This window comes from Bubalus bubalis, chromosome 3 (genome assembly GCF_019923935.1).
Source record: "Bubalus bubalis isolate 160015118507 breed Murrah chromosome 3, NDDB_SH_1, whole genome shotgun sequence".
NCBI classification, from domain to species: Eukaryota; Metazoa; Chordata; class Mammalia; order Artiodactyla; family Bovidae; genus Bubalus; species Bubalus bubalis.
Window position 1 is genome coordinate 43,052,722 of NC_059159.1, and position 26,320 is coordinate 43,079,041.

The 26,320-nt window shown below is 45.7% G+C and overlaps 2 protein-coding genes and 1 long non-coding RNA gene across 9 annotated transcripts; 2 read left to right on the top strand and 1 right to left on the bottom strand.

Annotated features, from left to right (window-relative positions):
* RSKR (ribosomal protein S6 kinase related) lies at positions 1-5,533 on the top strand. 5 transcript variants are annotated; one of them, XM_006042186.3, is made up of 12 exons: positions 1-289; positions 670-918; positions 1,012-1,095; positions 1,217-1,285; positions 1,624-1,693; positions 1,911-2,033; positions 2,197-2,237; positions 2,487-2,514; positions 2,624-2,713; positions 2,801-2,889; positions 3,016-3,126; positions 3,589-5,533. In XM_006042186.3, the coding sequence occupies exons 1-12, from the start codon at positions 233-235 to the stop codon at positions 3,811-3,813; spliced, it is 1,236 nt and encodes a 411-aa protein (XP_006042248.1). In that variant the 5' UTR covers positions 1-232; the 3' UTR covers positions 3,814-5,533. The 5 variants fall into 5 exon arrangements, with proteins under 5 accessions (XP_006042248.1, XP_044795438.1, XP_006042250.1 ...); XM_044939503.1 differs by having other exon boundaries at positions 5,401-5,533; XM_006042188.3 differs by having other exon boundaries at positions 1,929-2,033.
* Positions 5,534-5,665: 132 nt separating this feature from the next.
* On the bottom strand, positions 5,666-6,929 carry LOC123332683. 2 transcript variants are annotated; one of them, XR_006549642.1, is made up of 3 exons: positions 6,631-6,929; positions 6,178-6,297; positions 5,666-5,725 (listed from the first exon to the last, which is right to left on the bottom strand). It is a non-coding gene; the product is annotated as an uncharacterized LOC123332683 (long non-coding RNA). The 2 variants fall into 2 exon arrangements; XR_006549641.1 differs by lacking the exon at positions 5,666-5,725 and adding an exon at positions 5,741-5,800.
* A 77-nt stretch (positions 6,930-7,006) lies between these two features.
* SPAG5 (sperm associated antigen 5) lies at positions 7,007-25,985 on the top strand. Of its 2 annotated transcripts, none has more exons than XM_006042189.3 (24): positions 7,007-7,170; positions 7,419-7,538; positions 11,025-12,115; positions 12,219-12,393; positions 17,534-17,608; positions 17,843-17,935; positions 18,031-18,165; positions 18,376-18,495; positions 18,616-18,708; positions 18,810-18,923; positions 19,238-19,331; positions 19,482-19,629; positions 19,709-19,811; positions 20,001-20,134; positions 20,593-20,731; positions 23,449-23,560; positions 23,728-23,814; positions 24,078-24,198; positions 24,317-24,428; positions 24,819-24,899; positions 25,060-25,215; positions 25,297-25,371; positions 25,502-25,582; positions 25,793-25,985. In XM_006042189.3, exons 1-24 carry the CDS (start codon positions 7,120-7,122, stop codon positions 25,862-25,864), a joined length of 3,582 nt encoding a protein of 1,193 aa, XP_006042251.3. In that variant the 5' UTR covers positions 7,007-7,119; the 3' UTR covers positions 25,865-25,985. The 2 variants fall into 2 exon arrangements, with proteins under 2 accessions (XP_006042251.3, XP_044795439.1); XM_044939504.1 differs by lacking the exon at positions 7,007-7,170 and adding an exon at positions 7,177-7,314.
* Positions 25,986-26,320: the final 335 nt, after the last annotated feature.

Genomic DNA, 26,320 nt, shown 5'->3' on the forward strand with positions numbered 1-26,320 from the left:
CTCTTATGTGACATGGGTCCCATGCTGTCATATTTAGTCCTGGCTCTAAGCTGTTCTTCACCAGGGCCATAGGATTTGGGGATAAGAGTGAGGTTTGACTGCATCATTTGCATCTCTAGTCTTGAACAGCAAGGAAAAGAGGCGGGGCTTGTGTGTAACAGCACAGTGGGGAGGAATTGCTTATGTAACTGGGACAGCAGATTTAGCAGGAGAGAGGAGGCAGAAGCTGGGGATGGGAGCAGTGAGCTGCCGGCAGGGGCACCACGCCCAGATGGCTGCTTCTCATAAGGTAGGGTGTGGGGCCTCTGGCAGCTTCTTTAGGGGAGGTGAAAGAGGCATGGGCTTGAGGCCTGGCAGTTGACTGGTAGTGTCCACTGTGGGGGTGGGGCAGGGAGGCTTTAGTATCAAAGTAGCTATCCCAGCCCCATACTGAGAGGTGCAGGCTGAATTTCTGATGCCATATGGGGGAAATGTCCAAATATTCCTTTCCTAGAGGATTTTCATTGTGTCCAGGAAATCCAGACCTTGGCTTGATGCAAGGGCAGTGGCCATCTTGCCTGGGTCAAATCTATGTCTTTAGGGTTGAGATTTGAGGGAGTGCCTGCTAAAGATGGGCAGAACCTGTAATGCCTCAGGGGCAGAAGGTTTAGTGGCTCCTTTGGTTCTCAGCAGGGTGGCAACATCCGGGGCCCCTGGGTCCAAGGCTGGAAGAGCCTCTGGTCAGGTGTGGGGACCACAAGGTCAGGTGTGAAAGAACTGTGGGGACTACGGGGGCATCAGTTCCTGCACCGGGAGCCCCTGGAGCCAGCCCCACTGCTAGTAGAGAAGCCGCTGCCTGAATGGCCAGTGCCTCAGTTCATCAACCTCTTTCTGCCGGAATTTCCTATTAGGCCCCTTAGTGGGCATCAGCAGCTAAAGGTAGGTCAATGGAATCCCTGGAAAGGGTCTCAGTCTCAGGGAGAAATCAAGAAACAGAGTCTCAACTGCCCTGTTCTCCACTTCTCTGTACAGATTTTAGGCCTTGTGGCTAAAGGCTCCTTTGGAACAGTCCTCAAGGTGTTAGATTGTGGCCAGAAAGCAGTATTTGCAGTGAAGGTAGGGATCAAGACACTCCCACATTCTCTAGTCCCTGCCTCAGCCTTGATTCTAGAGAGGTCGGGAGGAATAAACAGTATAGTAACACTTGCCCTCTAGCATCATTCCTCTCCTTTTATAGGTGGTACCCAAGGCAAAGGTCCTACAGAGGGACATCCTGAGGCAGTGCAAAGAGGAGGTCAGCATCCAGGTACGCAGTATGCACACAGCTCTGGAAAGGATCTTCGGAAGAACCAAACTACAGGTGGAGAAAGCACCTTTTGTGTCCAGCTAGCCTGCTTTTCCTGACTCTGACCCCTCCCTCTGCTGTAACCAGAAGACCTCGGGAAATGCAGCTATCAGTAGAGTGATTCTAGGTCCTGAGGGAAAACTCTCCAGCACATCCACTGTGTTCCTTAGTGGGGTACCAGGCAGGCAGCCTGAACTGAGAGGTGGGGCAGCAGCTTCCTTTCTGCACAACTAGGTAAAGCCTGACTTCTGGCTGCCTTGATCCTCAATGTTCCTCACTTCTGTCTTCTTTGTCCATAGCGACAGATTAAGCATCCTTTTGTACACAGTATGGGGGACAGCTGGCAGGGAAAACGACACCTCTTCATTAGTGAGTAACTGGCTTCTCTCCTCATTCCCAAGGGTACTTTTGCTGTACTCCCCACCTGAGATTACCCATCCCTTTGGCTTGTTCTGCCTTTGCTCTGTTCCCCTTCTTGTAGTACTGCTCTCTCCCAAAGGGGGAGGGGACAGCAGGTGGCATTGGTTTGGGCAGGAGGCATACAATGCCTTGCGCCCAGGCACAGTAGGCCCCAAATATTGCCCAGACTTCTGCTGCTTTGCAGTGTGCAGCTACTGCAGCACAGATCTGTACTCCCTGTGGTCTGCTGTTGGCTGCCTGACTGAGGCTTCCATCCGCCTCTTTGCTGCTGAGCTGATCCTGGTGCTGTGTAAGTGAAACAGGAGTGGTAATGGAAATGAGGAAGGAATTGAGGGAGGGAGGAGGCAGGAGAGAATTGAAGTCAACAGGGATAGAAACGGGGTGGGAGCTATCAGGGAGATTGGAAAGGACAAAGAGCTTTTAGTAACCCTCATGCTTGCTGTCGTCCACAGGCTATCTCCATGACTTGGGCATCATCCATCGAGATGTGAAGGTAACTAAATGTTTTGTTTTTGTCTGAGGAGGGACTTCAGTAAGGTGTTCCAATAGGTCCAAGAAGGTGGGAGGAGCTGCTGAGAACAGTTGACCTTGGGACCCTAGTGGGTGTTAAGGATTTGGGCAAGGGCCCTCCAAGTATAGACGTGGCTGCTGAGCAAGGGCGTCTTCTTCAGCTGAGGATACATGATGAAAAAGGGGTGAAAGGAAGAGAATGAATAATAACTTCTCACCTGTGGTTTTTCAGATGGAGAATATCCTTCTGGATGAACGAGGTAAGTCATTTCTTTTTCTAGTCCCAGAATAAGAGGCACTGCAGTTTGGAAATAAGTCATGACTGATGAGGGTTGGAACAGAGTGGTGCTGATGCCTTGTTTTTCACAGGCCATCTGAAACTGACAGACTTTGGTTTGTCCCGCCACCTGCCCCAAGGAGCCCGCGCCTATACTATCTGTGGCACTCTTCAGTACATGGGTGAGAGAGAAGCTAAAGCTGATGGGTAAGCAGTAGGCAGGAGGAATGCCAACAGATGTCAGTGACAAGTATCTTTCAAATCTGTAGCACCCGAGGTCCTGAGTGGAGGGCCTTACAACCATGCTGCTGACTGGTGGTCCCTGGGTGTCTTGCTTTTCTCTCTGTCAACTGGAAAGGTGAGAGAATGGTAGTGACATTGGGCAAAGAAGAGAGGAGTTGCTTTCTGGTGGGAAGAAAGAAGATGTTAAGAAATCTTCCCTTATTCTTACTAAGCAATAACATCTTCCCACCCCTTAACTCAGTTCCCGGTGCCAGCAGAGAGAGATCATGTGGCCATGTTGGCAAGTGTGACCCACTATGACTCTGAGATCCCATCTTCTCTTAACCAGGGGCTCTCACTCCTGCTCCACGAGGTAAGGGCGAGCACGACTTCACTACAAAAACCTTTCACAAAACAAAACAAACAACCTTTCACTTCTTTGCCTATCACTGAAGTGATATGTCCTCATTCCTCTGATTAGTTATTGGTGGTGGGCAGGTACGGGGGCTGTTCCAACTTGATCAAGTACTACCTCACTAGCTGCCTTCTAACTAGCACTTCAGACTTTATACCTGAGTTGCTGATCCTCCAAAGCTCGTCCCTATCCATAGCAGGTCACTTCTGAGAGAGTGCTGCTCTCTTATCAATACAGCTCCTTTATTCCTACTGCTGCCCTGAAATTAGCCTATTTCTCCCACTTTTACATATCTCTGTTCTTTTGGGTTCTTCTCCCTGCCCTCCACAGATCCATGAACTTCATTCTCCTTTTCCAGCTTCTTTGTTTCGTCCCTTTCATATCCCAGTCTCTCATCCTTCATGCTCTGTTTTCCTTCAGCTCTTACACCAGAATCCCCTTCACCGTCTACGTTATTTGCATCACTTCCAGGTCCACCCTTTCTTCCGGGGTGTGGCCTTTGACCCAGAGCTCCTACAGAAGCATCCAGTGAACTTTGTCTTGGAGACACAAGCTACCCAGTCTAGTCCATCATCGGAGTCCATGTTCTTCAAGGACTTTGACTGTAATCTGGAATCCTTCCTGGTCCACCCGAGGCTGGCTTGAGCTCCTCTACTGGAGTTGGGGCCCATCCGGGAACCTGAGGACTTCCTCCACTGCCAGCCCACTGTGACCACCTGATGATCAGTTTGTTTTCACTTTGTAGCCTCTTATCATTCTGCTTCTCTAGGTGCTGAGCCAGAGTTCAGACTGGGTGTTCTGCTGTTGGCAGCCATGATGCCCTAGTCCTTGCCTCATCTTACAACCTATCTCTCAATCTCAGATCAGAGTGTGGACCTTTACCTTTATTTCAGTTCTCCGGTGCTTATACCCTGCAGTTTTTAGCCAGAAGTTTATTCCACTTTTCCTTCTTGTTTCTGTGCCATGTTTCCTTTCATGAGCAATAACATTTCATGGGTTCCCAAGGTGCTATTTATATGTTTAATAGGCTTGTCAGAAGCAGTATGAATGTTTTTCAGAGATCTCAAAAGCTAGCATTTATTTCAACCCCTAAATATGCAGGTAAAAACATGATTTAGGGCCCAAAGTCAGTCTAATTTTTAAAAATTTAAAAAGTTAATCTAATAGCATACTGTGAGGAAGAGAATAAGAAATGAAACATGGGTGGGTTACATGTCTTCTTTAGGGGTAACTGGAATAACTATCCACATTTTTTCCAAAACAAAACCTCTTTGAAAGACATAAGTATTCTCAAACTGATCTCTTCCCTAGATGGCCAAGGGTTTAGTTTGTGATGGGCAAACTAATGGATTAAGAGGCATGACATCAACTTTGAGATTTAAGATAAGAGATGTAACTCAAGAAACTTTTCCTATAGGAAAATCATCTGAACCTTAAATTTGAATACATTTCTGGCCTTCATGACTTCTTTTCATTTTTCTTTAACTTCCTAAAAGCTTTACTTTCATTATTCTTCAGTCATATCTGAAGAGAGTCTGGGAAGTATTCTGAGTACTGTTTATTAATTTTTTCCCTACTTTAAGCCAGATTTTCCCTGTATATAGATGGCATTTTATTGACCTCTGCAGAACTGCTTTATCTGAATTACACTTTGACAATCCATATGAAAATCCCTATGAAATTTAATTGCTGTGGATACTGTAAAGGATGTTTATAGATCGTAATGTTCTATATAAGGATGTATGTGAGAAAATTTTCTCTGAACCCAGTTGTGCTTTTCCTCAATTGCTGGTTGGTTTTTACCTTAAAGACAATTTATATTCAACAGAGTCTGTTTTTCTTTTCATATGATGCTAGACCACTGAGGGCCCAGTTTGTGGTCTACTTCCAGCAAGTGTTTAGGACCTCATGTTATGTTTTGTATGCTAGCCATGTTCTTGGTTCCATCTTCCTTTTCTGCCTTTACTTTTCTTATTTTCATTTTTCTGTTTTAATCCTTTTTTAAAAATCTTAGATTATCTCTATTTTCTTTTAGAATTAGGTTGAGATATAAATAAATAATGTATCCTTAAGCCTTTTGACTATCTCATTTGTTTCTCTTTAGAGACTTTAAGCTTTATTACATATTTCTAAAGTTGTCATGACCAGAACTTCACATTGGATAAAAAAACAATACTAGAAATAGAAACTAATGGCTTCTAAAATAGTAAAGAGTATTAGACTGGAATTTAGGAGACCTGGTGACTTGATCCACCAACAAATATCTCAGCGTAAGAGGCCTCAGAAGAAGCCAACCCTGCTGACACCTTGACCCCACTTCTAGGCTCCAGTATTGTGAAAAAATAAATTTCTGTTGTTTAAGCCATCGGTCTGTGGTACTGCATTTTATTTAACCCAATATATCTAAAAATATCTCAACATAGCTCAGTTGGTAAAGAATCCGCCTGCTGTCCTCCAGGTTCAATTCCTGGGTTGGGAAGATCCACTGGAGAAGGGATAGGCTACTCACTCCAGTATTCTTGGGCTTCCCTTGTGGCTCAGCTGGTAAAGAATCCGCCTGCAATGCAGAAGGCCTGAGTTCGATCCCTGGGTTGGGAAGATCCCTTGGAGAAGGCCTGGGGAATTCCATGGACTGTATAGTCCATGGGGTTCACAAAGAGTCAGACACAACTAAGTGACTTTCACAACATGTAATCAACATTTTAAAATAAGGTTTTCTTCTCTTTTTTTCATACAAAGTCCTCAAAATCCAGTTTGTGTTTTACTCCTACAGTCTCAGTTTGGACTCGCCACATTTGAAGTGCTCAGTAGCCACATGGCTAGTGGCTCTGCTACTGGATAATACAGAAGAGCCCATCCCCTGAGAGCCCTGAAGTTTGTAACATTATGATTTTTCCTCCCTGGGTTATTGCCTTTTCCAAATTCATTATGACTTCAGAGTGTCAATAAGGTGCCTGTGAGTGTTGAAACGAACATACTTCATAATAAACTATAACTCCAAATACTTACCTTTAGGCTGTTTTCCAAAATCAATCCCACTTCCAGTAGCTAGTTTCCCACACGGGTCTCAAGAGACAATAGAATATAGTTGGTAGTGTGGGTGGCAATCTGTACCCTGCCACTTACTACCTGAGGGGCATTGAACAAAAGACATTAAGTGTGACTCAGTTCCTATGTCTGTAAAACGGGAATATTTACAGCACCTATTTCATAGTTCTTTTAAGGATTAAAGGAGATAAGATATAAAAGGCATCTGGAAGAGTGCCAGGTGCCTAATAAATGTCCAAATACTTGTGAGCTATGACTGTTTAAGTAAACTTGTTTCGGGCTCTGAGGTAAGTCCTAAGAAAACACCAGAAATTCTGGAGGGGTTAAATGACAGCGCAGGCTGTTTGAGGCCATCACGGACGCAGGACCTGTTCGCGGACCGAGCAACCTAAGTGAAAAAACCACTCCACTTACCTTCCCTTCTAGACCCCTCGGCCGGCTCCTGCTGGTCACGGCTAAAGTAACTGTGGGAAACCTGAGCGAGAGACTTCTAAGGCCAGGCCACGGGGACTTTTTTGACTGGGAGTGAGAGTGGCCTTCTAGAAACTAGAGGGATGGACTCCTCGACCGTCCAGCTACCCGTTACGCTCTCGGAGGTGAGGCCGAAAGACTGGCCTTGGGCGTTGAGCGCCCCTCTCCCACCGCCCGCATCAAGGGTTGACGCTGGCGATCAGACCGCAGGGCACACGCGCGCGCGCGCCCACCGTGGGCATGGCCGGGCGGGGCCAATCCAAGCCCCGCCCTTGCCCGCCGGGCCCCAGTCCGGAGCGGACGCGCCCGCCTGACGCACTGAGGCTTCGCAGCCAATCGGGAAGCGCGAAGCAGGTTCAAATAAAGACGGCGGGTAGGCATGGCGTCGTCTCTTACGTGTGGGAGGTGTTCATCCCGCTTTCTGTGTTGAAGATGTGGCGGATGAAAAAACTCAGTCTTAGCCTGTCGCCTTCGCCCCAGCCGGTGAGCCGAAGGGCCTCATAGAGCGAGAGACCTAGACCGGGGTTTCGGGGGTCTCTGGCTGTGCCGAGCGTCTTGGAAAGCAAGAGTCGAGCCTGAGGCGGGGAGCGTGTGGAGTTTTCCGGTCCTGATGTTCGGAGCACTGGGGTTGGAGCCTACTCTTGTTTATTACTCCTGAGCTTGAGGGAGGAGAGCGTCTTAGGGCCGGTTGGCAGAGCCCAGGCTTACTTTCATACTCTCTTCTTTCTTAGGGAAAAGCAGCTATGAGAACGCCTCTTCGAGAACTTGCCTTGCAGCTCGACGCCCCCACCAACTCTGGAAAAGGGCCCCCACACTCGCCGACTCCATCACCATGCAAACTGGGGCTGCAGGTGAGATTCGCCTGGCCAGTCTCTCGACTGGGCTCTTTGCCTAGGCCGAGAGCTCAGAGGAACAGAGGGCCAGGGCTGGAACGTAATTAATAACGATAATGAAGTTTTCTGCCTAGATGACATCCATTTACATCTATTCAGGCCAACAGAGAGGTGCCCTAGGGTCGTTAAAGGAAATCCACTGAGAGCCCACATCTCTATTTAGGTGTTAGTTTTTATCACCTCCTCCCCCTTTCAGTCTTTACCAAACGTCTCAGAAATACCATCACTTTGATTAGTGGTCTCCTCTTAATAAGGGTTCACTTATGGAGAAGTCAGCCAGCTGCAAGAATGAGCCAATATTCATCCGTTCCGAGAGATAGTCAAACGCTTATTTATATTATTTGCTTATTTTTCTATTGGGTTATCTCTTTTTCATTGTTTTCTAAGTGTTTTTATATTATAATCATCCTTTGTCATGCTTTTTAGCTAGTTTATAACTTTCTTTTGATTTTTATCTTTAATCCTGGGGCTATCTAGGAGGGATTCTTGATTTCCAAGTGCTTAAAAACCATTGTGTGTCACCTTTTAAATTTATTTTCTTACATTTTGATCAGACTGTAATCTGTTGTCTTTTTAGCCAAGTATAGGGTGAATTTTTTCTGAGTGTTCCGTGAACATATGAAAAAAAGCATATTTACTATTCAAAGAATGTCACATTCTGTTATATCCATAAGCAGATAGTTAATTACCCTGTCCTTGCCCGTTTTTCAGTCTGCCAGATCTGTTGAGTTTTGTGTTATCCTTGTTCAGATTTGGTATCAGTGTAATTTTGGCCTTGTAAAATGGGTTAGGAAGTGTTCTTTTAAATTTTTTGGAGGAGCTTGAGACAAATGGGTATTATGTCTTCTTTGAATGGTAAAATTCAACCTGTGAAATGATCTGGTCCTGGACATTTCTGGAAGTTTTTGAGCATCTCTTAATATGCTTGGAGAAGGAAACGGCAACCCACTCCAGTATTGTTGCCTGGAGAATCCCATGGACAGAGGAGCCTGGCAGGCTGCCAGTCTGTGGGGTCTTAAAAGAGTAGGACACGACTGAGTGACTAACACACTTTCATATGCTTAGTTGTCATTCATATATTTTCTTTGGAGAAATATCTATTCAGGTCCTTTACCCATTTTTAAATTGGATTATTTTTGTTGTTGTTGAGTTGTAGGAGTCCTTTGTCTATTCTGGATATTAACCCCTTTTCTGATATATGATTTGCAAATGTCTACTCCTTAAGGAATAAATAGGAACTTAATAAACATAGCAAACGCTTTAAGGTGCATTTTTACATTTCTAAAAGTGTTTGGTTTGTATGTTTAGCTTTTGGGCTATGTAGTGCAGACTGATTATTTTTTTTCATCATATAACTTTAATTTTGTCTTGTCACAGAAGTGCTATAACTTTACATTCTACCTTGTCTGATACTGATATTGCTGCCTCTGCTCTCTTTGTTTTTGCCTGATATCTCTTTGCCATCCCTTTATTTTCTACTTTTTCTTAAGCACTTTGAAATAAAAACTTAAAAATTTGCAATAAAATACTTGAAAGTGCATAAAACATGGAGCCTAACAAGTTTGTGTAAAGCACACATCATTGTAACCAATACCCAAGGACACTGCTAGAATATCAGAAGCCCTTTTTAGGTCAATCTTACGTTTCATCCACTGATGCAAATTAGAAATTTCATATAAGTCTGACTCTTTCTTTTTTTTTTTTTTTTTAAATAAATAATTAGTCTCTATACCTAAAGCTTCTAAAATATCTTGTTGTTCTGGTAGTTTAGAAATTTTTTCATTTCCTTGATCAATCCTGCTTAGAGCTTGGCGAGCTATGTTAATATGCAAACTCAAATCTTTCTTTACCTTAGAGAAATTTTCTTCTAATACTTCTTAATCAGTGCCAGACCTATGGGTGTTCTCTTTTCTCCTGGAGATTCTTTTATTCACATGTTAGGTTTACTAGATTTATCTCCCAATTCTCTTAGCTTTTCCCTCAGATTTACACTTCTTTGTATCTTTAAAGGTTTTCTTCCACTTGATTGTTCAGGCCAGCAATTCCTGTCTTAACCCTGATCATCCTCTTTCAATTCATATTACTGAAATTTTTTCTTTAAAAGTAATATTTATTATTTCCATGGGAATTCCCTGGCGATCCAGTGGTTAGGACGCTGCACTTCCACTGCAGGGGGTATGAGTTTGATCCTTGGTAAGGAAACTAATATCTCACATGCCATGCAGCCAAAACAAAACAAAAAAATAATTTAAATATAAATAAATACAAGTAACATTTATTATTTCCAGGAAGTCTTTGTGTGTGTGAGTTGTACTCAGATTTTCTTATATATTCATAAATTTTTTGGGTTGCAAATTGTCATCTCTTTCTTCCATCAGCTGTGTAGGGTCTACCTTTCTTAACTATCTCAGAGTTTGTCCTTTTTCTGGCTACTAGATCCACATAAGTATATTCATATTTTCCTATTGTTGTTCATTGAATCTCAAAACCAGCAGTCCTGCAAGTGGTAGAAAGTTCAGTGGTCTGTATTCCTGTGAACCGCCAATTGAGAGGTTGTCATCTGGAAAAGGCAATGGCACCCCACTCCAGTACTCTTGCCTGGAAAATCCCATGGACGGAGGAGCCTGGTAGGCTGCAGTCCATGGGGTCACTGAGGGTCGAACACAACTGAGCGACTTCACTTTCACTTTCCACTTTCATGCATTGGAGAAGGAAGTGGCAACCCACTCCAGTGTTTTTGCCTGGAGAATCCCAGGGACGGGGGAGCCTGGTGGGCTGCCGTCTGTGGGGTCGCACAGAGTCGGACACGACTGAAGCGACTTAGCAGCAGCAGTCCCTTATCAGTGCACCAGGAAGAAGTCTTTCTGCTTTTCATTCTCCTCTGCTACAAAGGCTAGAGCTCTTCAGATTCCAAGTGTTGAATGGCTTCAACTCATGTGTTCAGGAAAACCTCAGCGCTTGCACCCAGGGAGACTAGGTCACTAGCATAGGTCAATGTTGCCTTTTCTCCCAAGAATACATGGATCTCTGTGGGCCAAGGGCTCTCTAACTCTAGTCCCGAATTTCTCATCTGTTCCAAAAAGAAGAAAATCTTATACCAACTCGAGAACGTGAGCCAGGGATTCCTCCTACCCTAGAATTAGGTTGGAGTTAGGATTGGAGAAGAGGAGCGTCATTTTCAAGCTACCATCTCCATATGACATGGACAGAATATCTTAGCCTTGTTTATACTATAACCTGGTTCACTTGGAAGGACCCAGAACGTCTTCCCAACTTTTCTACTGGGTCTCTTTAGTAAGCAGCAAGGCTTAGCCAAGTTCTTACCTAGGCAAAGGTAGTAAGAACTCTTCCTTTTCTGAGTTTAGACAATATCCTGAGCCCATAATTGTATATTGCGAACTAGAATTGACTGTCTTAGTCAACTGCTTTTGTTTTCTTTGGCAGGAAGGCAGCAACAACTCATCTCCGCCAGATTTTGTCAATGCTAAGAAGACAGACTCCCCTTCAGAACAGTTTGACCATCCCTCAAAGTGGCTAGAAGCTTATCAACACGAATCAGATGAGCAGCCCCTAAATCTGATTCCCCAAACCAACTCTACTCCCAAAACCTGTGAGAAAGGAGTAGACCCACGGGACAACAATGTGGTTAAAACCATGGTCCTTGTACCTTCTCCAGGGAGGCAGCAGCAAGACATTACACTTGCGGACCGTCTAGATTCCATGGCAGAGGGAAACAGCTTCTCTCTAGATGAGCCTCTGAGGCCAGGAGATCTGCTGAGAAAGGGGGTGGACTTCTGTATGGAAGACAGCTTTTCAGAAACTGTTCCTGGTATGCCTGAGATACCTGCATTTCAGGATCCTCCATCCCAGCTCTTGGAGTCCCCACCAAATCCCTGTTCTGAGCAGCAGTTACATTGCTCCAAGGAAAGCCTGAAGGACAGGAGCACTGAGGCTGAGCCTGAGGACTTAGTTCCTTCGGAAAGTAACACCTTGTTGCCTTCCTCCCTGCTCTGGCTTTCCCCTTCAACTGCCTTAGCGGCAGATTGCCCTGTCAGTCATGTGGACCCAGAAGGGGATATTTTAGAGCACAGAGCTATAGAGGAGAGGGAAATGAGCTTTCCCATACTCCCTGAGGAGGCTGAATTGGGACATCAAGCACTTGTGTCAAATACAGATGATATTCCATCCACATGCCCAAGCCCAAATCCTGGAGAAATGGAATCACAGGTGGCTCCTGGGCCAGCAGGAAAAGATGCCAGTGGCATTCCTGGCTCTGATGTAGGGCCTTGGATGTCACCCCTGGCCTGGCTGGAAAAAGGTGTCAATACTTCAGTCATGCTAGAAAATCTCCGCCAGAGCTTATCCCTTCCCTCTGCATTTCAGAATGCTGCAGTCGGCACTACCCCTTTCTCTGCTTGCTCGGTGGGGACTTGGTTTACTCCCCCAGCACAACAGGAAAGGAGTACAAACACATCCCAGACAGGCCTGGTGGGCACCAAGGACAGTGCCTCTGAGACAGAGCACCTCCTGTGGGGGTAAGTGTCCTGTATCTTTGTGCTCCGGGGCTTCATTTGCCTGGATCCATCACTCCCATCCCTCTCCCTCTCTTCTTCCCATGTTCTTCTGTTCCTACCACAGCCGTTCTCTGGATCTGACTGCCTTGTCTCGGCATGACCTGGAAGATAACCTGCTGAATTCTCTTGTCATCCTGGAGGTTCTCTCCCGCCAGCTGCGGGACTGGAAGAGTCAGCAGAGTGGCCCTCAGCCCGAAGTCCAGGACAGCAGCACGCAGACCGGCACCCTTCCCAACGAGGTAAGATAGTCCCTCCCGGAGCGTGGAGGGCCTCAGCGGGCCCTCGTCCACAAAGCGAGTATGGAAGCTGAGGGTCTGGAAGATCCCTTAGAGCTGTGGGCACACACTATACCCCTGGGATGCATCAAGATTTTCCAGGGAATGTAAGCAAGGAAGGTGTTTTTTGTTTTTTTTTTTTTAATTTAATTGAAAAAAATTTTTTTAATCATCTATTTTAATTGCTTTACAATATTGCTTTGGTTTCTGCCATACATCAACAGCAAGGGACGTTTTAAAGGAATTGTTTTCTAGATCTTCATCTTCCAAATGCCCTGTTGCCAGATTTTTTTTTTTTTTTTTTTTGGCCATGCCATGCAACATGAAGAATCTTATTCCCCTGACCAGAGTTTGAACCCATACCCCCTGCACTGGGAGCCTGGAGTCATAACCACTGGAAAGCCAGGGAATTCCCTCACATAAATCTTGTACCTATAAGAATGGAAAATAGGCATCAGTTCAGATCAGTTCAGTCTCTCAGCTCTTTGTGACCCCATGGACTGCAGCATGCCAGGCTTCCCTGTCCATCACCAATTCCCGGAGTTTACTCACACTCGTGTCCATTGAGTCGGTGATGCCTTCCAACCATCTAATCCCGTCCCCTTCTCCTCCTACCTTCAATCTTTCCCAGCATCGGGTCTTTTCAAATGAGTCAACTCTTTGCATCAGGTGGCCAAAGTATTGGAGTTTCAGCTTCAACATCAGTCCTTCCAATGAATACCCAGGACTGATCTCCTTTAGGTTGGACTGGTTGGATCTCCTTGCAGTCCAAGGGACTCTCGAGTCTTCTCCAACACCACAGTTCATAAGCATCAATTCTTCTGTGCTCAGCTTTCTTTATAGTCCAACTCTCACATCCATATATGACTACTGGAAAAACCATAGCCTTGACTAGATGGACCTTTGTTGGCAAAGTAATGTCTCTGCTTTTCAATATGCTGTCTAGGTTGGTCATAACTTTACTTCCGAGAAGTAACATCTTTTAATTTCATGGCTGCAGTCACCATCTGCAGTGATTTTGGAACCCTAAAAAATAAAGTCTGTCACTGTTTCCATTGTTTTTCCATCTGTTTGCCGTGAAGTGATGGGACCGGATGCCATGATCTCAGTTTTCTTAATGTTGAGGTTTAAGGCAACTTTTTCACTCTCCTCTTTCACTTTCATCAAACATGGAATCGTTGTTGAACTATGTCTTACTGTAGGAATTATAATAATCCACAGACACATGAACTGGTAAGGAGAGGGCTGGTTTATCCATTTCATTAGTATCAGTGAATGATCTCCAGTAAAATTTTACTAGGTATGTTTATGATTTTAATTATAATAGTGATTCATAGACAACTGATGAAAATATTTGTCCATCCAAGAGTTTTTTTACGTAAAGTCTTATGGTCAGAGGAATTAGAAAATGTTTTAAATTTATCTCAGTTTAGGTGAACTTTTTTTGTTGTTGCAGAGATCTTGATTTAAAGTGTAAAAATATATTACATTAGGATAAAATTCTGAGAGGAGTAAAAATTGAGGTTCAAGGAGAAAAAAGGATATAAAATTTCTGACTGTTAAAGTGGTTGTGTGTGTATTTTTTTAAAATATCAAACAGATAATAAATCATGGTATTTGTAATATTTATACCATTGGGTATATTTGGGGGTGATGTAACAGTTTTATTTCAAACTGTCAACATTTATAAGGTGGTGGAAATTACAGCCTTTGAACAATTTAAACATCAGAGTACTCCATCTTTCAAAATTATTGTAGGAGATACCAGAGGATGACAGTTAAAGACCATTGTCCTAGAGGATTCTTGCTGTGACAGCATAGGTTGAGGATGTAAGGGAATGTGTCAGGGAAGAAACCGAGACCCTCTGTATTATGGCTGTTGAGATAATAGGGGCTGCTGCTAAGAAGAGATGGTCTCAGAAATTCCCTGGCAGTCCAGCAGTTAGGACTCTATGCTCTCACTGCCGAAGGCCGGGGTTCAATCCCTGGTTGGAGAACTGAGATCCCACGAGCCACTCAGCTTGGCAAAAAAACAAGCAAACAAACAAAAGTCTTCTCTGGGTTGAAAATATCCTCAAATAATGACTTTACCTTTTGCCAAAATCCTGGAAACCACAGGCGCATCATTCTTCCAGCTGCTCAGTTTCTCTCCTGTGTTTTCTTATTTTTGTATCCTTTCCTCTGGTCCTTGACCTTGTTCTCCCCGACCCTAAGTTGACCATCTGTACCTTGCCAAATCCTTTGAGAGACCACTGAAGCAGAACCAAAGAGAGGAAATGACAGTACCTTCAGCCATTCCCCACCACAGTTTCATGTCTTTGCCGCTTGGCTGCCTCACTGACGCTAATCTCATCACTGGCCTGACTGCCCAGCCCTAAGCAGTATGCGTGCCCTGTTCCAGGGCTCAGTGGGGAACTCCATGTCCTTACTGTAAAACACAGTAGGAGGGAGGCCTGCTTTGCTGGGGCCGGGAGTGATGGACGCCAGGAGATCTGCCTCCTTACATCCAGACTGCTGCAGCGTCGTGACTCAGCACTGCTGCTCCAGCACTAGGCTTTTCCCTAGGCGATGTATGTCTTGCAGTGGTAATGAAGGCTTCCCACTTTTCTCTTGGAACTTTGAAGTTTCTCTATGGCTCTGCTGCCTTTGAGATCACAGTTATCTACTTCACATAGCACACCACAATTTTCATCTGCTCTAAGATAGTGAACAGACCTTAGAGATTAAGAAAATTAAAATGGTAAATAAATATTTGAGAAGGTTACCATTTTTGATGATCAGATAAATGCAAATTGCACATGAAATGCTATTTTCTTCTGATGAAATAGCTAAGAATAAAATAGATAGTGGTGGTAAATATTGCCCCATCATCAGTAAGGCATAAATTGGTTGAACCTTTTTTTTAATGCCTTAAAACAGTTATATTTAACATTATTATTACTTAAACATTTTTTTTCCTCTTGTTTGAACATTATGCCTTTAAATGGGTTCAGCCTTTCTAAGGGCAGTTTAAACTGTTTAAAGCAGTTCAAACTTTTTGACCCAGTAACTCCACTTGGGAGAAGGCAATGGCACCCGACTCCAGTACTCTTGCCTGGAAAATCCCATGGACGGAGGAGCTTGGTAGGCTGCAGTCCATGGGGTCGCTAAGAGTCCGACACGACTGAGCGACTTCACTTTCACTTTTCACTTTTCTGCATTGGAGGAGGAAATGGCAACCCACTCCAGTGTTCTTGCCTGGAGAGTCCCAGGGACGGCGGGGCCTGGTGGGCTGCCATCTATGGGGTCGCACAGAGTCGGACACGACTGAAGCGACTTAGCAGCAGCAGCAGCGGCTACTCCACTTCTAGGTATATATCCTAAGGGAGGAACATTCCACATACAGATAACTTTAAAAACATGAAAAAGAAAATAATGGTACATCATAAAATGTAGATATTCTACAGTTATTTAAAAATATGTTCATGAGGAGTTTTTTTTTGTTTGTTTGTCTTTTGCCATGCCTTACTGCATGCAGGATGTTAGTTCCCCGACCAGGGATCAAAACCGTACTCCCTGCAGTGAAAACACAGAGTCCTAGCCACTGGACTGCCAGGGAGGTCCCCTGAAGAGTTTTTAATAGCATGTAAAAATAAGTTTAATGTAAGTTCATGGTAAAAGGAAATCATGTTTCACCTCTCAGAGGTTTTGACGTGAAGTAAAATATCAGCAGAAGTTAAAAATGAGTGATACTCCACTTTGATAGGTCTTCCTAAAGCACATATCCTAGTCTCGGGCTGTCAATGAGGAGAGTGAACATAAACTCAGAGCTAAATGACATTCAGTTCAGTTCAGTCGCTCAGTCGTGTCCGACTCTTTGTGACCCCGTGAATCACAGCACGCCAGGCCTCCCTGTCCATCACCAACTCCCGGAGTTCACTCAGACTCACGTACATCGAGTCAGTGATGCCATCCAGCCATCTCATCTTCTGTCGTCCCCTTCTCCTCCTGCCCCCAGTCCCTGCCAGCATCAGAGTCTTTTCCAATGAGTCAGCTCTTCTCATGAGGTGGCCAAAGTACTGGAGTTTCAGCTTCAGCATCATTCCCTCCAAAGAAATCCCAGGAAAAGCAGGACCCCAATTTTATTTATGTATCTCAATCTCAAAACCAATTGTGTTTTTTCTTAAGCATTACTGTCTTTCATCAAATCTAAGATACTATCAATTTTAAAAGCATACCAATGTCAGTGGTGTTAAAAAGTAAAAAGATAGTCATCTTAGAATTTACTGAATACAGTAATTTCCTTCTAAATCCGTAGTCTACAACTTTTTTCACTCTGACACCTGAGGGAGGTAATAGACTCATCAGTTATAGCAAATCCCTATAGCAAGGAAATCTGGTGTGGAAGTATATTGAAATCTCTTGGGGTGAATGCTGTACTGTTGGTTGAGAATCACGGCTCTCAGTGGTAAAACTAATAATGAATCTTTTTCCATTCTGTTCACTTTTCCATTTCTAAAATTTTATAGTAAACACATAATCAGAAGAAAGTTATTTTAAATTTTATTTATTTATTCAGTTTTGGCTGGGCTGAGTCTTCACTGCTATATGGGCTTTCTCTAGTTGCAGCAAGTGGAGGCTGCTCTCAGGTTGTGGTGCGTGGGCTTTTCACTGCGGTGGCTTCTCTTGTTACAGAGCACAGGCTCTAGGCATGAGGGCTCAGTAGTGTGACACACGGGCTCAGTAGTTTCAGCCCCCAGGCTCCAGAGCACAGGTTCAATAGTTGTGGCACAGGAGCTTAGTTGCTCTGTGGCAAGTGGGATCTTCCCGGATCGGGGATCAAACCCATGTCTCCTGCATTGGCAGGTGGATTCATTACCACTGAGCCACCAGGGAAGCCCCCAAAAATATTTTTAAAAGTAATTTTTAGATTACTTTTAATTAAAAAAGTAATTTTGCTTTTAACCTACCTCTGGATTTTTTCTAGCTTGGCTTCATCAAGCCGTGAGCTTTGTTCCTGCTTTTAATAGGAAGGGCTCCTGTATATCAGTGGGTGGGAGGGGGAACAAGGTGCTGGCACTGCATACTGTTTCTGCAAAAGGAACAACCCTGTTTCTCCGGCTAGATGAGTAAGAAACCTCAGCGTCTTCAGGAGAGCCAGGAGGTTGGACAGGCTCTTCAGCAAGCCAGAAATGTCATGGTAAGTGTTGACTGACCTTAGACCATTGCTGGGTCTCCTGTGAAGATCAAGAATGGAGTGGTGAGCAGATGATGGTACTCAAACCTGGGAGTGAAGAGAGGTTTCCTTTTGTTAAGAACATCTCTTCCTTATTGGGAGCTTGAAATTGGGGTCAGTGGCTTTCCTCCAGTGTCCCTGCTTACTTCCTGCTTAATGACTTTATTTGATCTAGCCTAACCTCTTCTCCCTCTACAGCAATCATGGGTGCTCCTCTGTAGAGAGCTGATATCCTTGCTTCACCTGTCTTTGCTGCACTTAGATGAAGATAAGACTGCTCTGAGTCAAGAGGTAAGCAGCATGAAGATGGAGGCAGAGGCCTCTGGTGGGACTGAAATTCAGCCAAAGAAAGAAACCAGACACAGTATCTGATTCTTATCTTGTAGACTCGGCGTGCAGAAACCTTGGTGTCCTGCTGTTTTGATGTGTTGAAGAAATTGAAGGCCAGGCTTCAGAGCCTCAAAGCAGAAAGGGAGGAGGCAAAGCACAGAGAGGAACTGGCCCTCAGAGGCAAGGATGTGGTAAGGTGTCAGGCTTTGATTCCTGGATGAGGGAGGTCTCTTCCTAAGGTTCCTGCAGGAATACAAATTGACTAGAGTCACAGATGGGTGGCCTGAGAACTGCCTGCCCTTGAGGAGTAATGAACTCAGCTACTGGTGTGACGGGTAGTTACAGTTTTTTGTGCTGTTTCCTTCTGTGCACGATGTCCTCAGAGCCTCTTATTTAAACAGGCAGAGACAGTGCTAGAGGTCTTCTGTGCACACGCCAGCCAGCGCATCAGCCAACTGCAACAGGACCTGGCATCCATGGGGGAATTCAGAGGCCTTTTGAAGGAGACCCAGACCCAACTGGTAATTGAGGGCATCTTCTTTCCTGGGATCCACGTTGACACACTGGGAGGGGGTCATGTACCCATGCTTCCCAGTATCCAATGGGAAGGGGCACTTCCATTGGCAATCCTTCTCATGTAGGTAGGGCTTCACACTGAGCAAGAAGAGTTGGCTCAGCAGACAGCGAGTCTTACTTCAGCCTTGCAACAGGACTGGATAGCAATGCAACTGGATGTGAGTATCGGCGGGCATTATACTGCTCACTGCTCACAGCCAGCCCTCTTAGAAGTCTTTTTTCAAGCATGTTCTCTTGACCTATTTGCCTCCCCCGGTAGTATGTAACATGGACAGCTCTGCTGAGCCGGTTTCGACAACTCACGGAGAAATGTACAGCCAAGAGCCGGCAGACCCTGCAGGAACGTGATGCTGCAATTGAGGAAAAGCAGCAGGTACACAGGAGAGGGGACTGCTTAGGCCTGGTTTCCTCCTCCACTAAAGGCCTTTCTGATGAGCCTTTTCCCCTAGACCTATCTTCTTTCCATCTGTGGCTTTGGAGACCAGCCAGTCCCTTTGCTGTTAGGTGGTCTTCCACACCTTCTTCATCAGCTTTTCTCCTGTTTCTGCTTTTTCCTGAGGATTAGACTTATTTGCTGCAGTGAACAAGGAGAGATTGGCTGTCCTGTCTGGAAAGAGAAACTGGACTAAGTCTTGGGACTCCTGATTCAGGAGGAACTGTGGGAAGAAAACTATCTTTTTCTCCTAGGTTTCCAGGGAGCTGGAACAAGTCTCTTCCCATTTAGAGGACTGCAAAAGCCAATTAGAACGACTGGAGTTGGAAAACAGTCGCCTGGCAGCAGGTGTGCATGGGTGCAAGCAGTTGTACCCTGCTGAGGCTTGGGGTGTGGCAGCAGAGCAGTAGCTGCTCTAGAGCACTGGTTTTGGAGCAGAGGTGTGGGGAGGTTTGGGCCTGCTGACCACATGTCGTCATTAGGATCCTTTTGGCCTAGATCTCCGGGCTCAGCTGCAGATTCTGGCCAGCACAGAGAGTCAGCTAAAAGTGCTACAAAGTCAGCATGCCCATTGTACCCAGGACCTGGCCATGAAGGACGAGTTGCTCTGCCGGCTCACCCAGAACAGTGAGGAGCAGGCTGCTCAGTGAGTTCCTCTTGGGCTGTGGTGGCGGTGAGCACCCAGAACAGGGGACCAGTGGAATCTCACATAAGGTCTCTGGCAGATGGCAAAAGGAAGAAATGGCGCTAAAACACGTGCAGGCAAAGCTGCAGCAGCAACAGGCGGTCCTGGCCAAGGAGGTGCAGGACCTGAAGGAGACCCTGGAGGTAAGTAAGGTGGCCTGGGGCAGGGGGGCTGGCAGGAGTGTGACTCTTCCCTGATGGTACCGATGTGAGGTTTGAGACTGTGGACTGGAAAAAGCCTCTGATCCCAGGACTCTATAAAGTGTCCCACTTGGATGCATTTCCCCTCCCTGCCCCCACTCACTCCTTGCCTTCTTTCTCCTATCTCCCCAGTTTGCTGAACAGGAGAATCAGGTTGCTCACCTGGAGCTGGGCCAGGTTGAGTGTCAGTTGAAAACCACGCTGGAAGTGCTCCGGGAGCGCAGCATGCAATGTGAGGGCCTCAAGGACACCGTGGAGAACCTGAGGTAAGATCTCTACCTCTCAGTGCTTCTCCCTGAGGACTTCTTTCCCAGGCCTGCTTCTGGAAGTGGAAGTCTCCAAGAAGGGAATCATACCAGGGTCCCAAGAGCCTCTTGTTTCTCTCTTTGAATGCAGTTCTGTGGGGGCAGTTTGGGGAGGTGTTTGGAGAAGGTCACCTGGTGTTTGGCCATCTTCTCTGTTCCTTTCTTATTGTTGTTTAGTTGCTAAGTTGTGTCTGACTCTTTCTGACCCCATGGATGGTAGTCCTCCAGGCTCCTCTGTCCATGGGTTTTCCCAGGCAAGAATACTGGAGTGGGTTGCCACGTCCTTTTCCAGGGAATTTCCTGACCCAGAGATTGAACCTGCATCTCCTGCATTGCAGGAGGATTCTTTACTGCTGAGCTATGTGGGAAGCCCTTCCTTATTTCAACGCTAAAATTCCTTATATCCTTCCTTATTTCAGAGTTAAACTAGCCAGCATTGTAGCGGAAACACGGCAGCAAGACCTGGAGAAGATGCGCCAGTATTCCCAAGAGCTGGGGGTACTGACGGAGCAACTCCATAGCCTGACCCTCTTCCTACAGACGAAACTAAAGGAGAAGGTAGGATACGGGGTTTCCTTCTCTTCCCTTACGATCATATCTTCAAATAAAGACAGTTTTATTTCTTCCTTCCCTGTCTGTAAACCTTTTATTCCCTTTCTTACTGCATTAGCTAGAACTTCCCCCCCGATGCTGAAAAGGATTCAAGTTGAGGAAGTTCCCTTCTAATCTTGGTTTACTGAGGTTTTTTCCAGTTGTATCTTTATTGTATAGAATAGTCTTCCTAAAATACTGTTACATCTCTGTGACCTTCAGTGACTTTCAGTTGCCTACAGGATATCTTCAGCCTGTTGTCTGTCTCCTTCTTTCCTATTATGAACTCTTTACTCCCACTAGACTGCCTCACACTACACACACATCTCATTTCCATTCTTACCCGGATGCAGGCTGTTACCATGTTCATTCTCCTCTATCTTCAAACTGGAAATGACTTTTCCTTCCTATTAAAATCCTCCCTGGTTCACCTTCTTTGAAATGTTCCCAAACATCAGTGGACTCAGTGATCTCCTGCTATATTTCTCATGAGCTTACTCTCCTTTTTCACTTGTATTAATTTTCCTTGGATGTTTGGTCTCTTCTGCTAGACTGTGTTTATAGCAAGCAGAAGTTTAGCATTGCTTCTTTGGCTTCCCCACAGTGCACACTGCAGAGTAAATGGTGGATATCTTTCAGACTGCAGAGTTAATTAGCTTATTCAACAGTTAAGGGCAGAGCCAGAATCCTGAAATCAAATTGCTTATGAGCTGACCCCATTCCCCAGCATGTGATAAGCACAGAAATCTAGTCTTGGGAAGACAGACAGATGTAAATTTGTCATTTTGACTTGCGATTGTGATAGAAGGTTGTCTGAATGGCCACAAAGAAAGGAGCATCAGCTTTAGTTTGGAGAGTTAGGATGTCATCTCAGAGCAGGTGACTCTTGGGCAGAGTCTTGAGGTTATAAGTTTGTAGAGCAGGGGTGGGTATACAGGAAGGCCCACCAGGCAGAGGGAACAGCATATGAAAGTCATAGAGGCATTAGGGGTACTTTTTGTAGTGTCTGCCCTGTAACAAGACCTGGGTCAGGTGCTGGGACTAACCAGGTGAACAAGGCCAAGGCTCTGCTCATATGGAATGTGGTGAGTTTGGGGCCTGGGAAGTAGCCCTTTATTGAGTGGATTATAGAAGCTGTATGGGGCAAGGATGACAAGGGGAAGAGGCTGGAGAAGTAGGCAGGAGGCCAGATTTTTGAAGATTTGAACTAATGGCGATTATAGAAGGGATATGGAAGAGGGGATGGATTGAATGAATTCAATACATATTAAGGAAGTAAAGGTAATAGAGGGCTTCTCTGGTGGCTCAGCAGTAAAGAATCTGCTTACAATGCAGGAGACGTGGGTTAGATCCTTGGGTTGGGAAGATCCCCTGGAGAAGGAAATAGGCAACCCACTCCTGTATTCTTACCTGGGAAATCCCATGGACAGTGGAGCCTGGAGGGCTATAGTCTATGGGGTCATAAAGGAGTCAAACATGACTTAAAAATTACATAACAACAGAAGGTAATAGAATATGGTGACCAGTTTGATATAGGAGTAAGGTGAAAGAGTGACTGATGATCTTTTTTGCTGGAAAGATGGCAACACTCTCTAGAACTGAGGTTGGCAGACTTTTCCTGTAATGTGCAATATGATAAATATTTTCAGCTTTGCAAGGTATGTGATCTCTGTCTCAACTACTCAACTCTGCCTTTGTAGCTCAGAAGCAGCCATAGAGAGTATGTAAATAAATGGATGTGGCAATGTTTCAATAAAACTTTATTTACAAGACAGGTGGCAGGCCAGATTTAAACCACAGGCTGTCATTTGCTGCCCCCCTGCTCTAGGATCTTAAATACAAGTGGGGTGGGACAGGAAAAATGGTTAGCTCAGCTTTATACATAGTAAATTTCAGGTGAACCATGGAGCAAACTGGTAGATTTTTCACAGGCAGTTGAACTTTTGCACCAGGAGATTGGGAAAAAGTCCAATTGTAGAGAGACAGATTGAAGGATCATCAGTGTAGAAGTGGATGTTTCTGTGGAGCTCCTGAGGTGAAGCCATGTGAGGAATGAATTAGAGTGTAAAGGGGATCAAGTATGAACCAAAAGGAGCCCACAGTTAAAGAAAGACCTCCGCACAGAGAGAAGAAATAGCCAGAAAGGTATGAGTCCTACCTGTGAAGCAGAGTCATGTCACAAAAGCTAAGAAAATGAAATATCTACTAGAACGTGGTCATTGGTTATTACATAGGTCAGGTAAAATAAGATCTGAAAGGAGTCCACTGCATTTGAAAGTAAGGATGCCCTTGGAGCACGAAATAATGAGGATGCCATTGGTGTTCCAATAACGGTGGAATGGTGGGGCAGAATCCTGTGTGTAGTGGCCCAGGGATTCCATAGATGGTGGGAATTTTAGGCAAGAAATGTAGGCTTTTCTTTCTTTTTTTTAAATTAAAGGGAAAGAGAAAAGGCAGTAGCTAAAAGGGTACTTAAGGTAAAAAGAAGGCTTTTTAAAAAAAATTCTTGTTCTAGCAAGAGAGAATTAAGTTCAGGGAGAGGAACTAATGGAAGAGTTGAAGATAGAGAAGAGAGGTGATAGATAGAACAGCATTCCCACGGAGATGGCTAGTGAGTACCTGTAAGTTCAGAGAACTCAACTAACCCTGAAAAGCAGCTGACATTTTTTCTCCCTTGCCCTCAGGCTGAACCAGAGACCCTCCCGATAAGCACAGCCAGTGCTCTTTCCCAGGAACACCCTCCGCCCAGTGACAGCACTTTCTTGGGAAGTCCCCAGACAGCAGAGGCAGATGAAGGTTAAAGGCCCTGGAATTGAAGGGTGGGAAAGTTGGGACCCTGCTCCTGGTATCTTCAGCTGTTGAAGATGCTGCCAACAGACCCTGTCTCTCCCTGGTTTCTGTAGTGGCAGATCCTTGACGGGGTCACCAGAGGGGCCCTCTGCCACGGTTGGTTTTTGTTTCAGACCCAGAATCCACTCCTGTGCCCTTGCTTGGAAGTGACAAGAGTGCTTTCACCAGAGTAGCATCAACAGTTTCCCTTGAGCCTACAGGTTAGGATGGGCTCCAGGGATCCTGCCTCATTTCTAGATCTGGTTGTGATGATAAAGACTAAAGCAGTGAGAAGTGCTTTGCTCTAAAAACCTCAATTCTATTTGGGCTTATTTCAGTTCTGCCTTTGGGGGATCGGTAATGTTCCGGATATTCAAATCCTATGGGTGGGGAACATGGATGAGTGTGGAAGAAGTGATGGCTATGTACTTCTTCCTTCCAGAGCTAAAGGGCTTTGTCTCTTATCTAGTACTTTCTCTTTCAGAAACCCCAGGCATTGAGAAGAGCCTGGCAGAAATGGGTACTAAGACTCTGGAACTTCAGAGCCTGTGTTCCTTGCTGCAGGAGTCTAAAGAAGAGGCTGTCAGGACTCTGCAGCAAAAGATGTGAGTGGAGTGCAGTCTTAGTGAGAGAGGGCAGGTCATGTGAGCAGCCCCTTAATGTCAAGGGCCCAGCCAGCCCCTGGTGGGGGCAGGAATAATACTGAATTCTTCCCTCCCTTAGATGCGATCTGCAGGCTCAGCTGCAGGCCCAGGAAGAACAGCATCAGGAAGCCCAGAAGGCAAAGGAAGCGGACATAGAGAAGCTGAACCAGACCTTGTGCTTGCGCTACAAGGTGGAGGAGGGGCCTGGAAGTGAAGCCATGAGGAACTGGGGCAGCTGTGCGGGCCCACTGGGAGCTGCTGTCTCCCCAGGAATCTGGGTGGTGGGGATTTTCCAACCATTGCCCTAGTTTTGCCCTTCCTGGGGTCAGACAATTCACATAATTGGGAACCAGCTATAGGCTGACCCATCTTCCAGGCTGACCTAGAAGTCAGGAACTCTAGCAGAGCTCTCTCTACAGGGAAATGTGCCTGGCCTGACCTAGCCCTAGAGGAAGAATTGGAGTGTTGGTAATTGGTATCACCTGGACTGAGCATGAGTCAGGCATGAAATCTTATCTCTTGGCAAGGGCTGCAAAGAAGTCAGCTCTCCCACTGCCTTCTCACCTCCTTTTCCCTCACAGAATGAAAAGGAACTCCAGGAAGTGATACAGCAGCAAAACGAGAAGATCCTGGAGCAGATAGACAAGAGCGGCGAGCTCATAGTACGTTTGTCATGATGCCTGGCTTCTGCCTTCTGTGTCACTATAGCCAGGGTCCCAGATGTGGGAATTGGGTCCCCTGGTCTACCCTTGCTCACCACATGGGGTAAGGATGGAGAGGACCTTTGAGCGCAACTAGATACCTCTCCATTCTCATCCCCAGAGGCTTAGAGAGGAGGTGACCCAGCTCACCCGCTCCCTTCGGCGTGCAGAGACAGAGACTAAGGTGCTCCAAGAGACCCTGGCAGGCCAGCAGAACCCCGACTGTCAGCCCATGGACACGAACTGGATCCAGGAGAAAGTGTGGCTCTCCCAGGAGGTGACTCAGAGTTAACCAAAAGAGCTGGGCAACTGGTGGGAACCTTAGGCTGTGCCCCTACTCATCTGAACGTATCTATAGGTGGATAAACTGAGGGTGATGTTCCTGGAGATGAAAAATGAGAAGGCAAAACTCATGGTCAAGTTCCAGAGCCACGTAAGGATTTCCATGCCATTCCAGGGCTGTTTCCCATCTCCTCTAGCAAGTTCCCTGCCATGTCTACCTTTCTCCACAAGCTATGTCATTCTTTTAAGGATAGAACTTATGCAGCCTATTTGTTTTTTAGAGAAACATCCTGGAAGAGAATCTGCGGCGCTCTGACGAGGAGTTAAAGAAACTAGATGACACTGTTCAGCATATTTACGAGGTAAAGGAGGGAGGGCATTGATGCAACTTAGGTACTTGGCATAAGGCCTGGCCGGGGGTACTGATGAGCATAGCTCTGATTCGCAGCCTGTGCTGAGAGCTGGGCCCTGATTCACTGTTGTGGGCTTCTCTGTGGCTTCCATTTTCTCCCCTCTAAGAGGGTGCTTCCTGGCCTGTGACCCTGAGCTGCCTTTTCTGAATCTCTTCCCAGACTCTGCTGTCCATCCCAGATGTTGTGAATGGTTGCAAGGAGCTACAGGGATTGCTGCAATTTCTGAGCTAAGAAACTGAAAGCCGGAGTCTGTTGCACCCCTTTTTACCTGCAACACTCCCTTACCCCAACATCAGGACCAATTGGCTTAGAGCCAGCTCTGTTTATAAAATAAAGTATATTTAATATATTTCTTCAGGCTCACTGAATAATCTTATTTCTTGGGTGGGAGGTGGGTAGATGAGCTCAGGGGGAGGCAGCTTGGTCCTTTTGCCTGGGCTCCCTACCTCCACACACCCCTCCCAACACATCCAGAGCCACAGCCAGCTCCTGACTCCTTTTCTTGCTTCCCCAAATACTCTGGGCACTGGACTACTTGTTCCCTGGCTCACTGCCTGGTGGGAAACAGACAAGGCTTCATTCTCTTACCTTCTCCATCCCCCTCTGGGGTAGCCCTGGTGAATAAGGGGGTGAGGACAAAGAACCCTCTGCCCTGGACTCGCACACTGTTGCTGCCTGTGTTCCACC

Excerpts from the sequence above, each read along its gene's own strand:
- RSKR (XM_006042186.3), top strand. The coding sequence starts at position 233 with ATGGGAGCAGTGAGCTGCCGGCAGGGGCACCACGCCCAGATGGCTGCT. Across the intron at positions 919-1,011 it reads GTGGGCATCAGCAGCTAAAG|ATTTTAGGCCTTGTGGCTAA; the intron begins GTAGGTCAATGG and ends TTCTCTGTACAG. Across the intron at positions 1,286-1,623 it reads AAGAGGAGGTCAGCATCCAG|CGACAGATTAAGCATCCTTT; the intron begins GTACGCAGTATG and ends CTTTGTCCATAG.
- SPAG5 (XM_006042189.3), top strand. The coding sequence starts at position 7,120 with ATGTGGCGGATGAAAAAACTCAGTCTTAGCCTGTCGCCTTCGCCCCAG. Across the intron at positions 12,394-17,533 it reads CCGGCACCCTTCCCAACGAG|ATGAGTAAGAAACCTCAGCG; the intron begins GTAAGATAGTCC and ends TTCTCCGGCTAG. Across the intron at positions 24,900-25,059 it reads ACAAGAGCGGCGAGCTCATA|AGGCTTAGAGAGGAGGTGAC; the intron begins GTACGTTTGTCA and ends TCTCATCCCCAG.